At 46.0% G+C, this 17,887-nt stretch overlaps 1 protein-coding gene across 1 annotated transcript in view; it reads right to left on the bottom strand.

Annotated features, from left to right (window-relative positions):
• LOC136144150 (ATP-binding cassette sub-family C member 4-like) overlaps positions 1–14,309 on the bottom strand; it is a 140,793-nt gene extending 126,484 nt beyond the window's left edge. The window contains exons 1-3 of the mRNA XM_065901808.1: positions 14,236–14,309; positions 4,298–4,408; positions 3,623–3,743 (exon numbers count right to left, since the gene is read on the bottom strand). Of these exons, the coding sequence (XP_065757880.1) occupies positions 3,623–3,743; positions 4,298–4,408; positions 14,236–14,309 (306 nt within the window). The remainder of the gene's footprint in view (positions 1–3,622; positions 3,744–4,297; positions 4,409–14,235) is intronic.
• Positions 14,310–17,887: the final 3,578 nt, after the last annotated feature.

The raw sequence follows: 17,887 nt of genomic DNA, 5'->3' as shown, positions 1-17,887 counted from the left end.
AACAAAGGTCAGTAATTAAACAAGGCCAGGCCATTTCTAAGGTTCTCGGGAAGAGGACATAAACCCTGGTCACAAAAAAAAAAAAAACCCTGGTCACTCCGCCCCTCTCAGGGGAAGGGACTGGGTGAACCCGCTCTGGTTCTCTGGGGTCACCCCACTTACACACCAGCAGGTGGAGACCTCACCTCTCCGAGAGAAGCCCTGATGATGGAGACAGACGTCTCTGTCTCTCTGGTCCAGGAAGAGTCTTCAGGTGCATCCTCTCCACCCTGAGGGCCCTGGACAGGCGGAGACCTGTTCTCCTCACCCAAGGTCCCCATGGGTGTGCACACAGGGGCAAGGATGCTGAAAACTCGCTGGCTGTTCTGTTCTAATTAGGGGTGACCTGCACGTGCTCCAGGTTGAACATTAGCCTGGTGCTGGCTTCCCCAGCATTACGATCACTCCTCAATTCTCACAGGACAGAGGTTTCACACTTTGAAATCCTTACCCCAGAATCCTCACCCTGGACTGGCATTGCCTGCCTCTTCCTACCGCTACTGCCAGGAGTGCCTGTGCCGGTGCTGTGGTTGGTCACAGCACCATCTAGAAACCACGGGTAACCCATGAGTCATTCTGTCCACCAGAGGAATCAAAAGAAGGCAGGACGTCACAAAGTAAATGTGTTCATGTTTTAGAGAATCCAGAGCTGAGTTTAGATCTTCCACTATCTAATTATCACCACTTAGGGATGGTAATGAGGGGAAGCTGGCTTCTTAAAATGTTCCTGGTTCATCTGACCACAGCATGATGTTGTTGCTGGCATCAACATCCTAGTCAAATCTGGCCCCCAGGGGACGTGGTCACCTAAAATCTACCCACAATTAGGATCCCAAATCTGACTTCCTGCTCCAGGAAGTTCTTAGCATCCTGTTTATTATCTTTAAACAAAACCACTGCACATGGTGATTGCAGCCATGAAATTAAAAGACACTTACTCCTTGGAAGGAAAGTTATAACCAACCTAGATAGCACGTTAAAAAGCAGAGACATTACTTTGCCAACGAAAGTCCGTCTAGTCAAGGCTATGGTTTTTCCAGTGGCCATGTATGGATGTGAGACTTGGACTGTGAAGAAAGCTGAGCGCTGAAGAATTGATGCTTTTGAACTGTGGTGTTAGAGAAGACTCTTGAGAGTCCCTTGGACTGCAAGGAGATCCAACCAGTCCATCCTGAAGGGGATAGGTCCTGGGTATTCATTGGAAGAACTGATGCTGAAGCTGAAATTCCAATACTTTGGTCAACTGATGTGAAGAGTTAACTCATTGGAAAAAACCCTGATGCTGGGAGGGATTGGGGGCAGGAGGAGAAGGGGACAACAGGGGATGAGATGGCTGAATGGCATCACCGACTCGATGGACATGAATTTGGGTAAACTCCGGGAGTTCGTGATGGACAGGGAGGCCTGGCGTGCTGCAATTCATGGGGTCACAAAGAGTCGGACACGACTGAACACGTGAACTGAACTGAAAGAAAGTTCAGGATGCATGTGTCTGAGACCCGGAAGACAAAGCTCTAAATACAAGCCTTCCTGACCCTTGACAAGCTCTTAGTCATTGAGATGATCAGGCTTGTAAGTCAGAGTGCCTGAAATGGAAACACACTTTGTCTTTTAAGCTCCCTGTAACTACACGCAACCTATGTAATCACTTGGGTTCAGAGTCCTTTCTTCAACAATGGGGGTAATAGGACAACTACAACTTTGTTGAGTTAGCCAAAAGAATAAAAATGTTACTACACATAAAGTGCTCATAGCAGTTCCTGATACAAAACTTATTTCGAGTACTTACTATCACTATTGCTACACTACTAATAGTACTGCAGCTGCCACCACCAGTACTACTCAGTACGACTCCTTGTTACTGCCACTAGTACTTGTAGCACTACTACTGAGAGGAGCCCCCACATTTACCAGGTCCTCGACTCCCCACTTCTCTGCCATGACTGCCCAACAACCAGCCTCCTGAAAGAGGGGCCGGGGCTCTACCAGTTGAACCTTATGCAGCCCCCAGGCCTGGGCTTCTTGGATTCCCAGCAGGAAGTGTTACTGGGGCTGGACAACTGTGAGATCAACACTCCACCCCACCCTTCACAAGGCAGTACAATATCTCAGTGGTCAGTGTCCTCTCTAAGGCGGCACTCTGCCCCACACACCTGTCCACCCTCTGGCACAATGGCCAATCCTCTTCTGACATCAGTGAGAACTCCATCCCCCAGGACTACTCAGTCCCCTGGGAGCTGACAGATCCTCTGTCTCTCCAGTTGAGTGGGGCGGACTTCACCTGCCCAGTTGCCCACTGCCCACAGTGCCCTTCAGTACAGCACAGCCTTTAAACAAGAGCCATGCTGCCCACCTGTGAACCACCTGGCCCACCCACCTCACCCCAACACAATGGACTGATGACAATCACACCTTCTCTACCTAAAACACCCCTTTCACAACAACTGCATCTTCCATCCCTCCTGCTCACACACTCACAGGCCGCCCATGTCCCTAAGGCAGCGCTAAGGGACCACGGAGAGCATGAGCCACCCAGGGGGGTCTGCAGCAGACCTCCAGCATACTCAGCCAGAACAGGGGGCTGCTGGCACTGTGTCCCCAGAGGGACTGTCCTCTGGGGGTCTTGACCCAGGATCTTCAGGGTCACGGAGGTCACTGAGCTCACAGCTTTCCATCTCTGGTTTGCCCTGCACATCCCCTCCTCCACCCTCTGCCGATGTCAGGCTATCAGGATCCCCCTTCAACCAGGAATCTGCTCCCACAACCAGGGAAAAAAACCAGCATAGAGGGTGCATGAATTCATGGTGCAGCTGGAGCTCCTCCCCACGGGGTTTCTGGCCTGGGTGACCTGGCCCATGGGGAGGGTGCAGCCCAGGGAAGGGTGTGCTCTTGGAGCTCTGGCAGCTCCTGCCCAGATGCAGGGCCCAGACTTCTGTTCCACAAGAACACAAGAAGCGAGGACCCCTTTTTAGGAAATCATTTATCAGATGTGACCTGGGCAAGTTAACAATTACTTGCTGGAGCACCTATAAAATGCCTTATGTTACTGGGCTCTTATCCAAATTTACTTCCTCCAAACCAGGAGACTCATATTCCTTGAGGTTGTAGGATCTTTTTCTCAAGGATCACTTTCAGCATTTATATCAAGTACTGAGCAATAGAAATGTCCTGCTGCTGCTAAGTTACTTCAGTCGTGTCCGACTCTGTGCGACCCCATCGACGGCAGCCCACCCGGCTCCACCGCCCCTGGGATTCTCCAGGCAAGAACACTGGAGTGGGTTGCCATTTCCTTCTCCAAAAATGTCCTAATATGGTATAAAATGTCTTGTCTTGTCAGTGTCATCCTTTCCCATAAGCTGTTATGGGAAAACCTGAAGGAACTTTTGGCCAACTTAGTACTAATCCCCTGGAGGCTCAGTCCTCTAAGCATCTGTCCATCCTAAATATAAACACAACCACTGAGCTACATCATGATGAGATTTATCCTGTGACAAACCGCTGTCCTCTCTCCCCAGCATCGCATCCATCTCAGTACTGATCTGCATACACTGAGAAGCAACGCACAGTATGTAAAAACTTTTACCTCAAGAAACGTAAATATTCCCAAAACTAGACAGGATTTCCAGTAACACTTTACGATTGCTTTCATTAAAGAAGGCTCCCGTTTGTGTGTCTTGGCTCTCAAAACTTCCTGATCCCAGTACCTGCGACGAGAAACAGAGCACAGTGAAGAACAGCGTGTCCACCAAAGGGGAAAGGGGAGGGGCGGAGTGGGAGAGGAGCCTTCACTACAGGCGCTCTGTGGGGCCCCATGGATGCTGCCTAACTGCTCACGGGGCTCCTGAAAGGTGAGCAGTGCAGACCCTGAAACACCAGAATAAAAAGCTTTGAGGGGGGGAAAGTCCCAATTCTGGAAATAAGTTCCTTCCAAGCTCTGCTGGACTCACAGGTCATGAGCCACTCAGGGGGGCAGCCTCCCTCCTCCGGGGACCCCACCTCCAGGGACAGAGCTCGGCCTCCAGGGCCGTGGTTCTGGGCTCCCTCCACGTCCACAGATGCACAGGGAACACGGGCTCCTCCAGCTCCCTTAGCTGGGCTGACCCAGCTAAGCCCAGGGTCAGTCTGAGGGGGTGAGTGTGCAGTGTCAGGGGAGGAGGCTCAGAAGAACCCAGAGGAAGGCAAAGCCCCACACACACACCTCTAGCCCCACGTGGAAATTCTCCCTCTCCCTCCCCTCCTCCCTGCCACCTGTGCTCACCCTTGCAGCTCTTCTCCAAGGCGCTGGGAGCGATCTTCTGGAAGCACCAAATACATGTCATCTTGTGTTAATTTCTGTTCATGATCAATTTTAAACAAGGGGTTTAGCCACCTGCTAAAAATTAAAAGGACAGTGACATATATGCAAGTTCTCTCTGCTCTGCTCAGATGCTCAACTGTACATCCAAATTACACATCCCTAATTAGAAGCCTACATTTATGGGCTTTGTTAAATAAAGACAAAAAACTACATTTTAAATATATAGAGGTACAGGGGAGTGATTAGATATGTGTTTACACACTCACTCACATACATACACACAGTCCCTAACTCTGTACTCTGAGATGCCCTGGAAGCAATGACACACTGGTAGCATTCTAGCCCCCTGATCTTGGGGTTTGGAGTAATATACACAATCACAATTTTTTCTTGTTCTAAGAAATATTAAGGTCTCTTATCAGCTTTCAAATATTCAGAACAGTAGGATTAACTATAATCACCAGACTACACATTACATCACCATAACTGACTCATTTTATAGTGGAAGTTTGTGACCTTTGGCCCCCTTCACCCAGACCTTGGCTTTTAATACCTTCTTCCCTAAAAGGAACCAACTAAGAAATGGCTGGTTCCAAAACTGGGGCAGTGTGTGTCAGCATGTGATAATTCTTTTTTTTTTTTTTTTTTTTACTGTAATATAAGTGCCTGACATGAAGCTTTGGAGACATCCATGTCAAAGACATCCATCTCTGATGAACATGTGACAGCTACCCAACGAGATAAAAAGCCAGGCCACCCCACCCGTGAAGTTCCCGCTTTTAGAAAGCTCTGGTTGACCTGATAACAGACCATCTCACTGACTGTTTGATTCTCCCTTCCTGCACTTTAATTCCTGCTCTTATTTTTTAAATTCACCAATAAAGAGTGAAACTTTAAAATCCTAGACACCCCACCCTCAACCTCAAAAAGGGGGAACCCCAAGTCCATGCTTTCTCATGAGCTCTCTCTCTCTACCCAGGACCTTGCTGTGTCACCCCAGGGGTGCCTTGTACCCTTCAGGGCATGTGAGTGATACACCTTGGCATTTCAAAGTTCGCTGATGGTTGTTTCTGAGACGTGTCTCACAATCCTAAGAACCACAAGGGCCAGTCCACCCACAACACTGACTGCAAAAGGAGAATTTCTCTGGGGGCTGCTCATAACTAGTACGAGCCCTGGAGAGCAGAGCACCAGGCAATCCCAGCAAAAGTCTCACTGTCTACAGGCCAAGACCAGCAGGCAGAGAACGTCCAAGATGGATCCGGGACATCTTGTGCCATAAAATAAGAAAGCGCTCAAGGAATCATGAGGGTGTGTAGAGGGCAGAGAAGCTTGAATGGCTCTTACTAGACAAATCTGGGATACTTTGAACATCAAAACAAATAAATGGCAATGAGCCGTAACCCAGTAAATAATGAAAGAATCCATGAATCTGTAGTGCTACATAAACAGGAGAGAAAGGAAAGCTCTTGCAAACAAATGCAAACAAACATAAAAGGAGTAATCAGTTATTTTAAGCTGTGTATATGACTGAAAATGTACTATACTGAATAATTTTTAAGTACAAGATATTTATCTTTATATGAGGAAAATCACTTGGGAAATTGTTTTGTGATTCAATCTATAAACTGTGTATTCCAAGACACGTCTGTTCTAGATAGATGCTTAGTCCCTTGTGCAAATCAAGTGCTGGTCCAAAGGACTGCTGAAATTTATATGCTTACTGATATTTTATACTTTTTTATCCTGCTAGTCCTATAAAGTTATAAGTCTGCACAATAAAAATGTTAACAATTCAAAAAAAATTAAAAAGGAACAATCCAGTCAAGAAAATCATCAATGGAAATTAAAAACTGGTTGAAAGTTTGAAGCAGAAGATGATATTTACATAATCTCAACTTATCGCTCTGTAATTATTTATTATAAAGGGAAAAAAACAGTACTGTACAGATGATCTCACCAAAAAATCTATTCAGATCAATCATGCATTATTTAGATGATAATAGTTAGCATGCAGAGACAGCCCATAGGTAAACACCATTTTACTGATTTTGCCAGGGTAAGGAAATTTCCAAGACCAGACCATAATAACCCATGAATAGAGATCAAACCAATCAGTCCTAAAGGAAATCAACCCTGAATATTCATTGGAAGGCCTGATGCTGAAGCTCCAATACTTTAGCCAACCTGAAGCAAAGAGCTGACTGATTGGAAAAGACCCGGATGCTGGGAAAGGTTGAAGGCAAAAGGAGAAGAGGACAGTAGAAGATGAGATGGTTAGATAACATCACCGACTCAATGGACATGAGTTTGAGCAAATTCCGGGAGAGAGTAAAGGACAAGGAAGCCTGGTGTGCTGGTCCATGGGGTCGCAAAGAGTCGGACACGACTGAGCAACTGAATAACCACAATGACAGAGATCACATTTCTTTTATCCTGTTATTCCTAGGACAACATGGATATAGATGCTCAAGAAATATTTGTTGAATGTATAAATATCCATGACTCATTAAAGAAGCAATAAGACTGAACTTCAGATTTTGGTAATCCGGGTACCTTGGCACCTCTAAAGAACCCTGGTCCAGCAGTCAGAAGACTGGACTCTAGTCCCAGCAGTGGTGCTGAGCACCCAAGGCCTCAGCTGTCCTCTGCTCCAACGTCTCCACTCCAGTTCAGCAGTTCTACGACCTTTAACATCTCTAGGTCTCAGTTTCCTTCCAAAACAATGGTGCACATCTAGGAGCTTTACCACTAAGCAGGTTTGAAACATGTTGGGTGATTTATTCCACACTTGTCCCCTACAGAAAATGCTCAGGGAATCAGCACTGGGACTTACCCAGATGATGACACCCTGCCACCAAAGTGAAAGCGTTAGTCACTCAGTTGTGTCCGACTCTTCGTGACCCCGTGATCTGTCCACAGAATTCTCCAGGCAAGAATACTGGAGTGGGTAGCCATTCCCTTCTCCAGGGGATCTTTCTGACCTAGGGACTGAACCAGGTTCTCCTGCATTACAGACAGATTTTTTATCATCTGAGCTACAAGGGAAGCCCATAAAAGACCCTGTTTAAAATTCTGCTTGAAGAGGAAAAGATGCTCAGCATCACTAATCATGAGGAAAATGCAAATGAAAACCACAATGAGACATCAGCTCACGAATATTAGGAGGGCTACTATGGAAAAAAAAAAAAAGAGAAGAAGAAATAGTGTTGGCAAGGATGTGGAGAAACTGGAAATCTGCACACTGACAGTGGGATTGTAAAATGGTGTATCACAAAGGACAAAGATTTTATTATTTGATTTACATGAAGTCCTCAGAGCAGTCGAATTCAAAGAGAAATAAAGTGGCCCTGGGGTTTCCAGGGGCTGGGGACAAGGGAAGTGGGCAGTTAGTGTTTTAATAGCACACTAGTACAGGATGAGGAGAAGGCAATGGCAACCCACTCCAGTACTCTTGCCTGGAAAATCCCAAGGATGGAGGAGCCTGGTAGGCTGCAGTCCATGGGGTCTTGAAGAGTCAGACATGACTGAGCGACTTCACTTTCACTTTTCACTTTAATGCTTTGGAGAAGGAAATGTGTTCTTCCCACTCCAGTGTTCTTGCCTGGAGAATCCCAGGGATGGCGGAGCCTGGTGGGCTGCCGTCTATGGAGTCACACAGAGTCAGACACGACTGAAGTGACTTAGCAGCAGCAGCACAGGATGAAAAGAGTTCTGGAAATTGGCTGCACAGTAATATGAATAGACTTAACAATACTGAACTGCATGCTTAAAAATGGTCAAGATTGTAAATTTTATGTTGTGTGCATTTTCCACAATTTTAAAAAATTTAATCAGAAACAAAAATGGTACCTGATGTGCCTCATTTGGAAATCTTCCTGTGTTAGAATCTAGACTTTGCCACTTCCTTGTTATATGACCGTGAACCAGCCACAAAACCTCTCAGTATTGAGCTCGGGAAAGTGGGGAGAACACCTGGAGAGAACACCTCCCTGGGATGCCGAGAGGGTCAGTGATGCTCTGAACAGGACAAAGTCCCCCCAACAGCAGTCATCACCACCACAGAGTGCTCGAGTAATCCCATGTGGTCCCCAGTAGAAAGCCTCTGAAAGTTTGATACATGAGGTTACAAAAACATCAGGGCCCAACAGGAAGAAGAAAGACTCCTCTCCTTTCCTGGCAAGGACACAGGCAATGAAAAGCCATGGAGTCTGAAAGAGCCTTCCCAACTTCTTCCCCTCCATAAAAGTGATCTCCAGCCCTGGAACTTTGGGAACCTACACTTGGCTCTCCACAAATGCAGACCTCAAACTGCAATTCTCTGCCGATTCTGAATAAGCCTTTTGCTGGAGAAATATCTGACACTCTATTTGTTCAGGTCAACAGAAGGAAGGGGATCAACATGACTGGGGGACCCATGGAAGACTCCGAAAGGCAAATTATTCACTTGACACATCTGAAAGGACACTTGTCTCAGGCTGATCAGATGCAGAACTATAAAGACCAAAAAAATCAAGAATAAACTACAGGTGATAAACTTTAATTTGTAAGGAAGTTTATTTTGCCATAAGGACATACCAGTAAATTTGAATATACCTTTGGGATGTTCTACCTCTTGCTTGAGGCTGTGGATATTGTATAAAATTATCAAAACTCATCAAACTAAACAGTTATTGAGAACACGTCAAGGCCAGAGAAACAGCCCTGCAGAGCTCACCCAGCCTCCTTCTCCAACATGTGGATTTCTGACTGTTAATGAAGAATAACAAGTGGTATTCTGAAAATGGTGCAAAGAATCCTAGTTTGAAAATTAACATTTCTATGTATTCACAATCGATAGCTACTAAGGGCCTTATAGGATCAACCTCCCTAAACCATCTCAGCACTCAGCCAGTCTACATACCCCTCAAGTCATCAGCTTCTCTGACAAGAGTCTCTGGAGAATCTGCCTTGACACCAGTGACAGTTTCCACACCCGCACTCACTCTGCAAGGGGACAGTTCACTGAGAGGCGTCCAGTGTCAGCAGAGCAAGGATGTAATCAGTCCCTGAAGGGTCAAGTGCATCTGGTCCAAGACCCGGCTCCACCTCATCCCTGGGACAGGTCCTGCACTGACCCCCAGCCTGCTGGGCTCTGGGACGAGGGTGGAGAGAAACCAGAGCACACCCCAGAGACTGCAGTGAGGACAGCAGGGACACAGCCAGGGAGAGTCTCAGCAGACTGGACAGTCCAGTCCCCAGAGGGACACAGTTCATAAACTAGGCCACTGATTTCCAATAATGGGGAAGAAGAATTATTCAATAAACCATAATGGGAAAATGGGCTGTTTTAGAAAAAAATGGGGCCTATCTTACATCAAAAACTAAAAAAATTATAGCTGCCTTTACTGTTAAAGTAAGAAAAAAGCTAAAATTAAACACAGATTTAGATGATGTTAGGATTTTTAAAACACATACTACAAAAGCAACAAGAGAAATCAAAAAGAAAAGCTCGATTTTAATTAATGATATATAATTTAAAACCTCTAAAGAACAAATTAAAATCTGAAAAAGTATCATATGCACGATTACAAGTTATTTCAAAACTATAAATGCTCTGTAGGAAAAATACTCTATTAACAGCCATTTGAAGAAACACAAATAAATGGTCAATAGACATAAAAAATCTTCCATCTCTACAAATCAAATGGCAACCCACTCCAATATTCTTGCCTGGGGAATCCTGTGGACAGAGGAACCTGACAGGCTACAGTCCATGGGGTTGCTAACAGTCAAACTGGAGTAGGTGACTGAGCACACATAAATCAAATAAATTCAAATTAAAAATCTTTGAATTATTTTTAAAAAAAACATAATTCAGGTACTCAAAGGTGACAAGGAAATAAATAAACTCACAAACAGCTGTTAAGAGGGCAAATTGATCTGAACCTAATGGAAAACAATTCAGCCTTTCACTAATTATTCAACTTCTGGGAATTTGGAAAAAGAAAAGATGCACCAAAATATATGGTCATAGATATGCATCACATCCTAATTAGCAATAAACTGTATTAAACAAAAGTGAAATACATTTCAATTAAATACCACATTTTGACAGAAACAGATTCACAGATTTAGAGACTGAACTTGTGGTTGCCAGGGAGAGTGATGGGGGAAAGGGATAGTTAGGGAGTTTAGTAGGAACATGGACACACTGCTGTATTCAGGATGGATAACCAACAAGGACCCACTGTATCACACAGGGAACTCTGCTCAATGTTATGTGCCAGCGTCGATGGGAGGGGGGTTTGGGGGAGAATGGATACACGTGTATGTATGGCTGAGTTCCTTTGTTGTCCACCTGAAAATATCACATTGTCAGTTGGATATACTCATATACAAAATAAAAAGTTTAAAAAATAAATGCCACATTTTGAACATTATTTAATGCTATAAATAAATGTTAACCATAGAAAATTAAGAAGGAATTAGGATCCAAAGATTTTCAACATTATAGAAAAGTGTGCATAACACAACATTGTTAAGCAACTATGCTACAATAAAAATTAATGCTAAAAAACCATGAGTTATAATTTCAATTAAAAAAAAACAACTGTGCATGTGCAGATATGCACAAAAATTTCTAGGGGAAAGACTAAGAAATAACCAAAATATCAGCAAGTATACCTGGCTAAAAAAAAGAAAAAAAAGATCCTTGTTCCTTTCTTCTTCTTCTTCTTCTTCTATGTGCTAAGTCATGTCTGACTCTTTGCAGAGTAGCCCACCAGACTCCTCTGTCCATGGGATTCTCCAGGCAACAGTATTGGAGTGGCTTGCCATTTCTTACACCAGAGATCTTCCTGACCCGGGGTCAAACCCATGTCTCTGTGTCTCCACATTGGCAGGTGGGTTCTTTACATCTGGGCCACCTGGGAAGCCCTTCTTCTTCCATAAAGTTTTTTATAGAAATAGAAAAATATATATTCTTTTTTAAAATTCACAATTACCTATAGCCATAATGTATGCCTTCTCGTAGACTCTAAGTCCTACCTGTGCTGTGAAAACACTAAAACCCCAGTGAGGTCATTTGTATAAAGACAATAAGCTAGTTATTGGCATCATTTACAAGTTGAGAAAGCAGATGAAATGTAAGAAAAGCAACACCCAATGAGAAGATGAAAACTCAGTTTTTCTCTACAAGGTTGGCCTTGTCTCTGGGCAGCACTTCCTGCCCGGGCTCATTTCAATTTCCCAGGACAGCAAGTAGGGGACACGAGGAAATCACAAGAGTACCTCAGACTTTACATACAGGATGGCAATTGTGGTCACCAACTAACTTCACAAAGTCTGGATCCCTTTTTAAAAGTTAACACTGAAGGAAAAATGCCAATGGAAGGAGTGGCTTAAAGCAGAAACCAGCCTCTACCTTCCATCAGAATCTCCTGGAGATTCTTTAACCCCATCCCCAGGGTTTCTAACTTTACAGAACTGGTCTAGAAGGAGCATGGGGCAGGGATGGAAGTGGGGTGGTGATCTGCATTTCTAACAAGCTCCCAGGTGAGGAGGATGCTGCAGGTCTGAAAGACATATTTGAGAACAGCCGCCCTAAAGCTTAATAATAGAGACGTTTCACGCGCATCATCTCCAACAACAAGATCTTTAAGAACTTCCCTTGAGAAACTCCACTTACAAGACCAAAGGTATGTTTGGAATCACCTTCTCCCTCCATTTAAGAACAAGAATCTCAACAGAAGCAGCTCAGTACTGCAGTTACATCCACAACAACACAGGCTTGGAAGCCAGACTGCCTGGTTTGGGATCCAACTCTTACTAGTAGCTGTGTGTTGGTAGGCAACCTGGTCAACCTCTTGGAATCTGGGGCAGAATGGATATATGTTTATATATGGCTGAATCCCTTTCCAGTCCACCTGAAACTATAACAACATTGTAAATCGGCTGTGAAAATGACAGTCATTCAGTCGTATCTGACCCTTTGTGACTCCGTGGATTATATAGTCCGTGGAATTCTCCAGGTCAGAATACTGGAGTGGGTAACCTTTCCCTTCTCCAAGGGAATCTTCCCAACCCAGGGATCGAACCCCAGTTTCCCACATTGCAGGCAGGTTCTTTACCAGCTGAGCCACAAGTTTATAAAATAAAAAGTGTTTTAAAAAGTTACTCAATCTCTCTGATTCAGGGACTTCACATGTTAAATAAGAGGTAATAGCACCTTCCACTCCAGCAGAAAAATTAGAAATGGGTGCCTACCCAAATCAATAAGAAGTCCTCACATTCCCATTTCCATGCACATACATTTTGAAAATCCACAAATAGAGCATGCCTTGCCCTGAAGAGTCCCTTGCCCTGTCTGAAGTTAAAGGGAGGTGTCCCTACTTGGTTATTATTTATTGTGGTTGTTGTTTAGTCACTAAGTCATGTCCGACTCTTTTGCAACCCCATGGACTGTAGCTCGCCAGGTTCCTCTATACACAGGATTTCCCAGACAAGAATACTGGTGTGGGTTGCCATTCCCTACTCCAGGGGATCTTCCCCACGAAGGGAACAAACCCACGTCTCCTGGTCTTCTGCTATGGCAGGTGGATTCTTTACCACTGAGTCAACAAGGAAGCCTACACCCATATTTTCTCTTCCTGACCCTCTTTCCTTAAGGGTCACCAAATGGCCGAGAGATATAGTTACACACACTGAATACATCACCATTAGAACAAGCACAGAAGCTTCTGTTTCCTGGGAATCCCCAAGGACCTCCCATGTGAAGAAAAGGAAATATCAGAATTTGTGGGAAAGATGGATGGTTTTGGGTCCAGAAACGGAAGATATGATAATCACTCAAGTGTGATTAAACCAAAGGTTCCAGCCCACCTAATTAGTGGTCCCAACTACTAGACGGAAAACTTCAGTTAAGAGCTTCACCTCTCTGAGCTGCTTTTCATCTGTGGGTTTCCTCCCAGCTCAGAGGCCCCTCAGTGGTTTCAGAACCAGAGGACTCCTGGGCAGGACCACCGGCATCAAGACCATGCACTGCTTCTGGAAAGGCTAGAGATGCAGATAAGACCCCACAGGCTTCAGGGACCCCATTCCGAGGGTGACTCTCAAAAGTGGAAGTAGAGATTCACAGTAAGAAAAGGGGCTGGTCAAATACATCTTCCAGTCCTCTCAATTTTTCCCAGATAAAAGCAAAATGGGTTCAAGAATCATGTCCCAGTTCATTTTTTAAAAACTGGTTTTTTACACACATGAAATTTGTCACAACTAGATACTGGAATATAGTGAGAGATGCACACAGAGGGAGCGAGGGAGACATGGTCACAGCCACAGTGACAAGGGAGCCCTGTGCGGTTGGAACTCAGCTGTCACCTCAAGAATATGGAGAAAGCTGGGGACATTATTGGCAGATGGCAACAGGAGCAGAGCACTGATTAGATAAAGAAAGTTGTTCAGGGCTGTTCGTTTAGCCGGGAAAGGGTGCGAATTCTTTCAGAACAACGAATCCAGAGCTGTCCTGGGGAAGCCAGCTAAGAATGGAGGTCCGGGGTCCGGTCTTTCTCCAGCTGGCGATGATCCCCCTGGGCAGCCTGGGTTCTCAGCCTCCCTGCCTCCTGCTCCCGCTACCCCTCCTGCTCCCCCGGGACTAAGGAGGCTGACGGGGCAGCGAGCCGCAAGGAAGGAAGACCCTGCGCCCCGCCACCAGGTCCCTCTTCCCGTTCCTGCTACCCCTTCACCCAGAGGGCGCAGACATGGACCCCGGTGACGGGCGTGGGGGGACCCCACCTGCTACAAGAAGCCATCGGAAAGCGCTCCCTCGCCAGGACCCTCGACCCTCAGCCCCTGAGAGGGGTCAGCAGCGTCAAGGTACTGGCCCTGAGGCTGCAGGGTGTCTCGGCCCAGGCGGGGCTCACCAGGAGAACAGCCGCGAGCAGATGTTTGCCTTCTGCGGTGGATTGGGCTTCTCCTCCGGGGACACCGGCTGCATCTTGCCGGCCTGGACCCGCGCGGGCCGGGGTCCTGGGGTGGGGGCAGCCGGGGCCACACGCAGGTGTGAAGCGAGGCCGCAGGCGCCGCTGATGGAGGCGGTGGGGGAACCGCACGGCGCAGGGCGCAGGACCCCAGGCGTCCGAGCTCCCGCACTGGGCTGCAAACTCTACCAGAGAGCGCCCTCTGAGCCCGGATCCCCACCCAGAAGGTGGAGAGGGAGGGGCGGGCTGCTGCAGAAACGCCCCTCAGCTGTGGTGAAGACCCGGAGAAAGCTGGCAGAAGGAGATAGCAGCCCGCCCTCCGGGCACGCTGCCCTCGTCAGGACCAAACAAGGGCTCTGTGGGAAGGTCTCCAATTGGAATGGAGCAGGACCACGGGGGGACCTTCCTGGGATAGACCCCACCCCACTGCGAGATACCCTGGGCTAGTGGCCAGTGCTGGTCAGTGGAGGTGAGAACTGATGACGGGCACAAAGCTGCCAGGCTACTTAGATGACAGCCCCAGGCTCCCCAGTGTCTGTTCTACCGCTAGGCTGGCTGGCCCTGAGGAATCCTGTTTTAAGAGTAGGTAAAAGGAAAGACCACAGCACATTCTTCTCCTGGCATGAAGGACAGTTACTGAGTAGTGAACTGAGCACAGAGAAAAGCACATAAGCAAGAAGTCAACGTTTACTTTGTTTACCCCTCAAATAAATAAATTTTAAATCAGCCAATAAGCGGGTATCACTACAACAGGGAAATAAAGAACTTCAAACCTTTTTCCCATATATGAAGCCCATATGAATATATATGAAGAAAATAAGTGCATTCAAAAGTGTTATTTCTGGAATGAATAAACAAAGTGTGGTATGAACATACAGTGGAGTATCACTGACCCTTAAAAACGAAGGGAATTCTGACACGTGTTGTAGCATGGATGAACCTTGAAGACTGTTATGTTGTGACTTAGAATACTTATTTAGTCTTCATGCTGTTGCTGGCACAGAACTTTAAAAGCCTTAGGTGCTCTAAGAGTGAAAAAATATCTTGACAATTGTAACAAGCCCCTTTCAACTACACCTGAGTTTTAGTGAATGCATCTGTCTGTCAGAAAAACCAAACACCTGATTAAAGGGTTGGCAGTTTCAGCCCACCCCCCACGTCCAGGGACAAGAGGGACTGGAAACAGTTCAACCACCAGTGGCCAATGCTTTAATCAACCTTGCCTAAGTATGTTTCTTGAAGCCTCAATAAAAAACCAGTAGGATGGGGTTCACAGAGCTTCCCAGCTGGTGAACCTGTGCAGGAGCTGGGAGGGTGACTCACCTGGAGAGGCCTGGAAGCCCCTCCCCTCCCCCTACCTTGCTCTCCATCTCTTCCATCTGGCTGTTCCTGACTTGAATCCTTTTATAATAAACTAGTGATCTAGTTAAGTAAACTGCTTTCCTGAGCTGTAAATCACTCTAGAAAATTACCAAACCCAAGGAGGGGGTTATGGGAACTCGGATTTATGATCAGTTCATAAGAAGAACAGGTAACCACCTGGACTCATGACTGGCTCTGAAGCTGAGAAGGGCCAGTCTTGTGGGACTGAGTCCTTAACCCACGATGAGGTCTAACACTAACTCCAGGCAGACAGTGTCAGAACTGACTTAAATTGTAGGACACAGTTGTGTCTGGTGAGTTGGAGAACTGGTTAGTATTGGTTAGTACATACACGGTGTCAAGAAGTACTCAGTCACCAAAAGACAAATACTGTCATTTCAGTTGTATGAGGGGCCTAGACTAGTCAAATTCATAGAAACACAAAGTAGAATGGTGTTTGCTGGGGGGAGGGGCAGCGTGGGGAGTCTTTAATGGACACAGAGTTTCAGTTGGAAGATGAAAAAGCTCTGGAGATGGACTGTGGTGATGGTTCCACAGCAATGTGAATATAATCAACGCCCACAATAGTACATTTAAAAATGGTTAAAATAGTTCACTTGTGTTATGTATATTTTACCATGTAAGGGAGAAGAAAATTCTTTTTCCTTTTACCCTTCTAGGCCCTCTGACTGGGGCCTGGGAAATTCAGTTGATGTAAGACAGATGAACAAGAGAAAAACAGTTTATTAACCTATACGGCATGCACGTATATGCAAGAAGTCTTTCATCATATAGACAGTTGTTGCTGTACTCATGTGTTTGTAAAAGTGCTTCATTTTTAAGAAGATTCATGGGAAGGACTTTTGACAAGTACAGATTTCTGATAAGTTTCAAATCACAAGCTAAACTTTGTAAGAAATTATGGAGTCCTAATTGTTATGCCCGAAGTCTGAATCCCTGAGCAGGAAGAGAGAAAGCCTCCAAGACAATGCAACTCGCAGGAAGGGAAGTTTATTACTGACTCGAGCCAGGACTCCCCTGCCGCAACCAACGCAGTGGTGCGGGTCAGAGAGCCCCGAGCCCAACTTGTTACACAAATATTAAGTGGGAAGCGGATTGGTTACACGTTTGCAAAACAATTTCATTGGTCAATACTTTTGAGTGGGCGGGACTTTCCTGGGGGTTTCCAACCCGTTCCTAATTTCCTAATTGGCAAACATCGGTGAAAGCTAATTGGTCCTAATTGGCAAACAGTGGTTATTGTTAAGCGAAAGCTACCTGATAGTAGGAAGGCCTACTCCTAATCTAAGTTGCGTTACTTCTGCTCGCCTCACATTCCCCCCTGTCTGTTGTTCAAGTAGAGGAATCTTCCTCTTTTCCATCTTGGGCCACTGACACTATAAGTGGACCCAGGAGGGTGGAAATTAAGGTAGTTGAAAACAAGACTCAAACCATCTCTGCTGGGCTTCCTGTTCTCTTTCTAATCAAGACCACTTCAGACAAGGAAGTCAAAGACTTCTCTAAATGACTGATTCTCTTACCACTCTTGTATGGTCCGCACAGAAACCTCGCAGACCCTACCCTGTTGGAGAAAAATCAAGCCATCTACAGCAGCTCGTAGGAAAGTCCTTGGCCTTGCAGAGATAGTAAAGCTTGATTCACCCTTATCTGAGGTACTTGGCCCTGCGGGTTGTGCCACACTCGGGTCTACCAAATCTCTGTTTCCTACATCCCATTCCCGGTGCCCATCACAAGAGTTTACACAGCTTCAGCTCCTGCAATAATCAGCAAGAGAATTAGGAGACCTCCCGGCAGACGAGTACGGGTGAGTTCTTGCCTTCCATTCTGCTCCTGTTCTTCCGGTGTGGCTTGCCGCACGTGATTGCAGTGAACCCAGGGTCCAATCCCGTCGACCTTTACAGCAGTAAGGAAAACAACATAAGGGCCTTTCCATCTAGGTTCTAATACACACAGGAGGAGTCTTCCATACAGAATCTCAAAAGGGCAGCTTGTAAGGGGTGTTACGTGCCTGAAAGAGTGTGAAAAGGAGGGTCACCCAGTCCCCGCCAGTCTTTATTGCCAACTTCGTTCTGATTCATTTTCTCAACCTATCCTGAGCTCTGGGGATTATAACTTCCATTTCGTCCCCAGAGCTTGGGCCAGCCCTTGTACAGTCTGGCTCACAAAGGCAGGTCCGTTATCAGAGCCCATAGTCACTGGCAGCCCATACCTA

The sequence above is a fragment of the Muntiacus reevesi genome, chromosome 11, assembly GCF_963930625.1.
Source record: "Muntiacus reevesi chromosome 11, mMunRee1.1, whole genome shotgun sequence".
Taxonomy (NCBI): Eukaryota; Metazoa; Chordata; class Mammalia; order Artiodactyla; family Cervidae; genus Muntiacus; species Muntiacus reevesi.
This window is presented reverse-complemented; position numbering and strand designations above follow the sequence as displayed.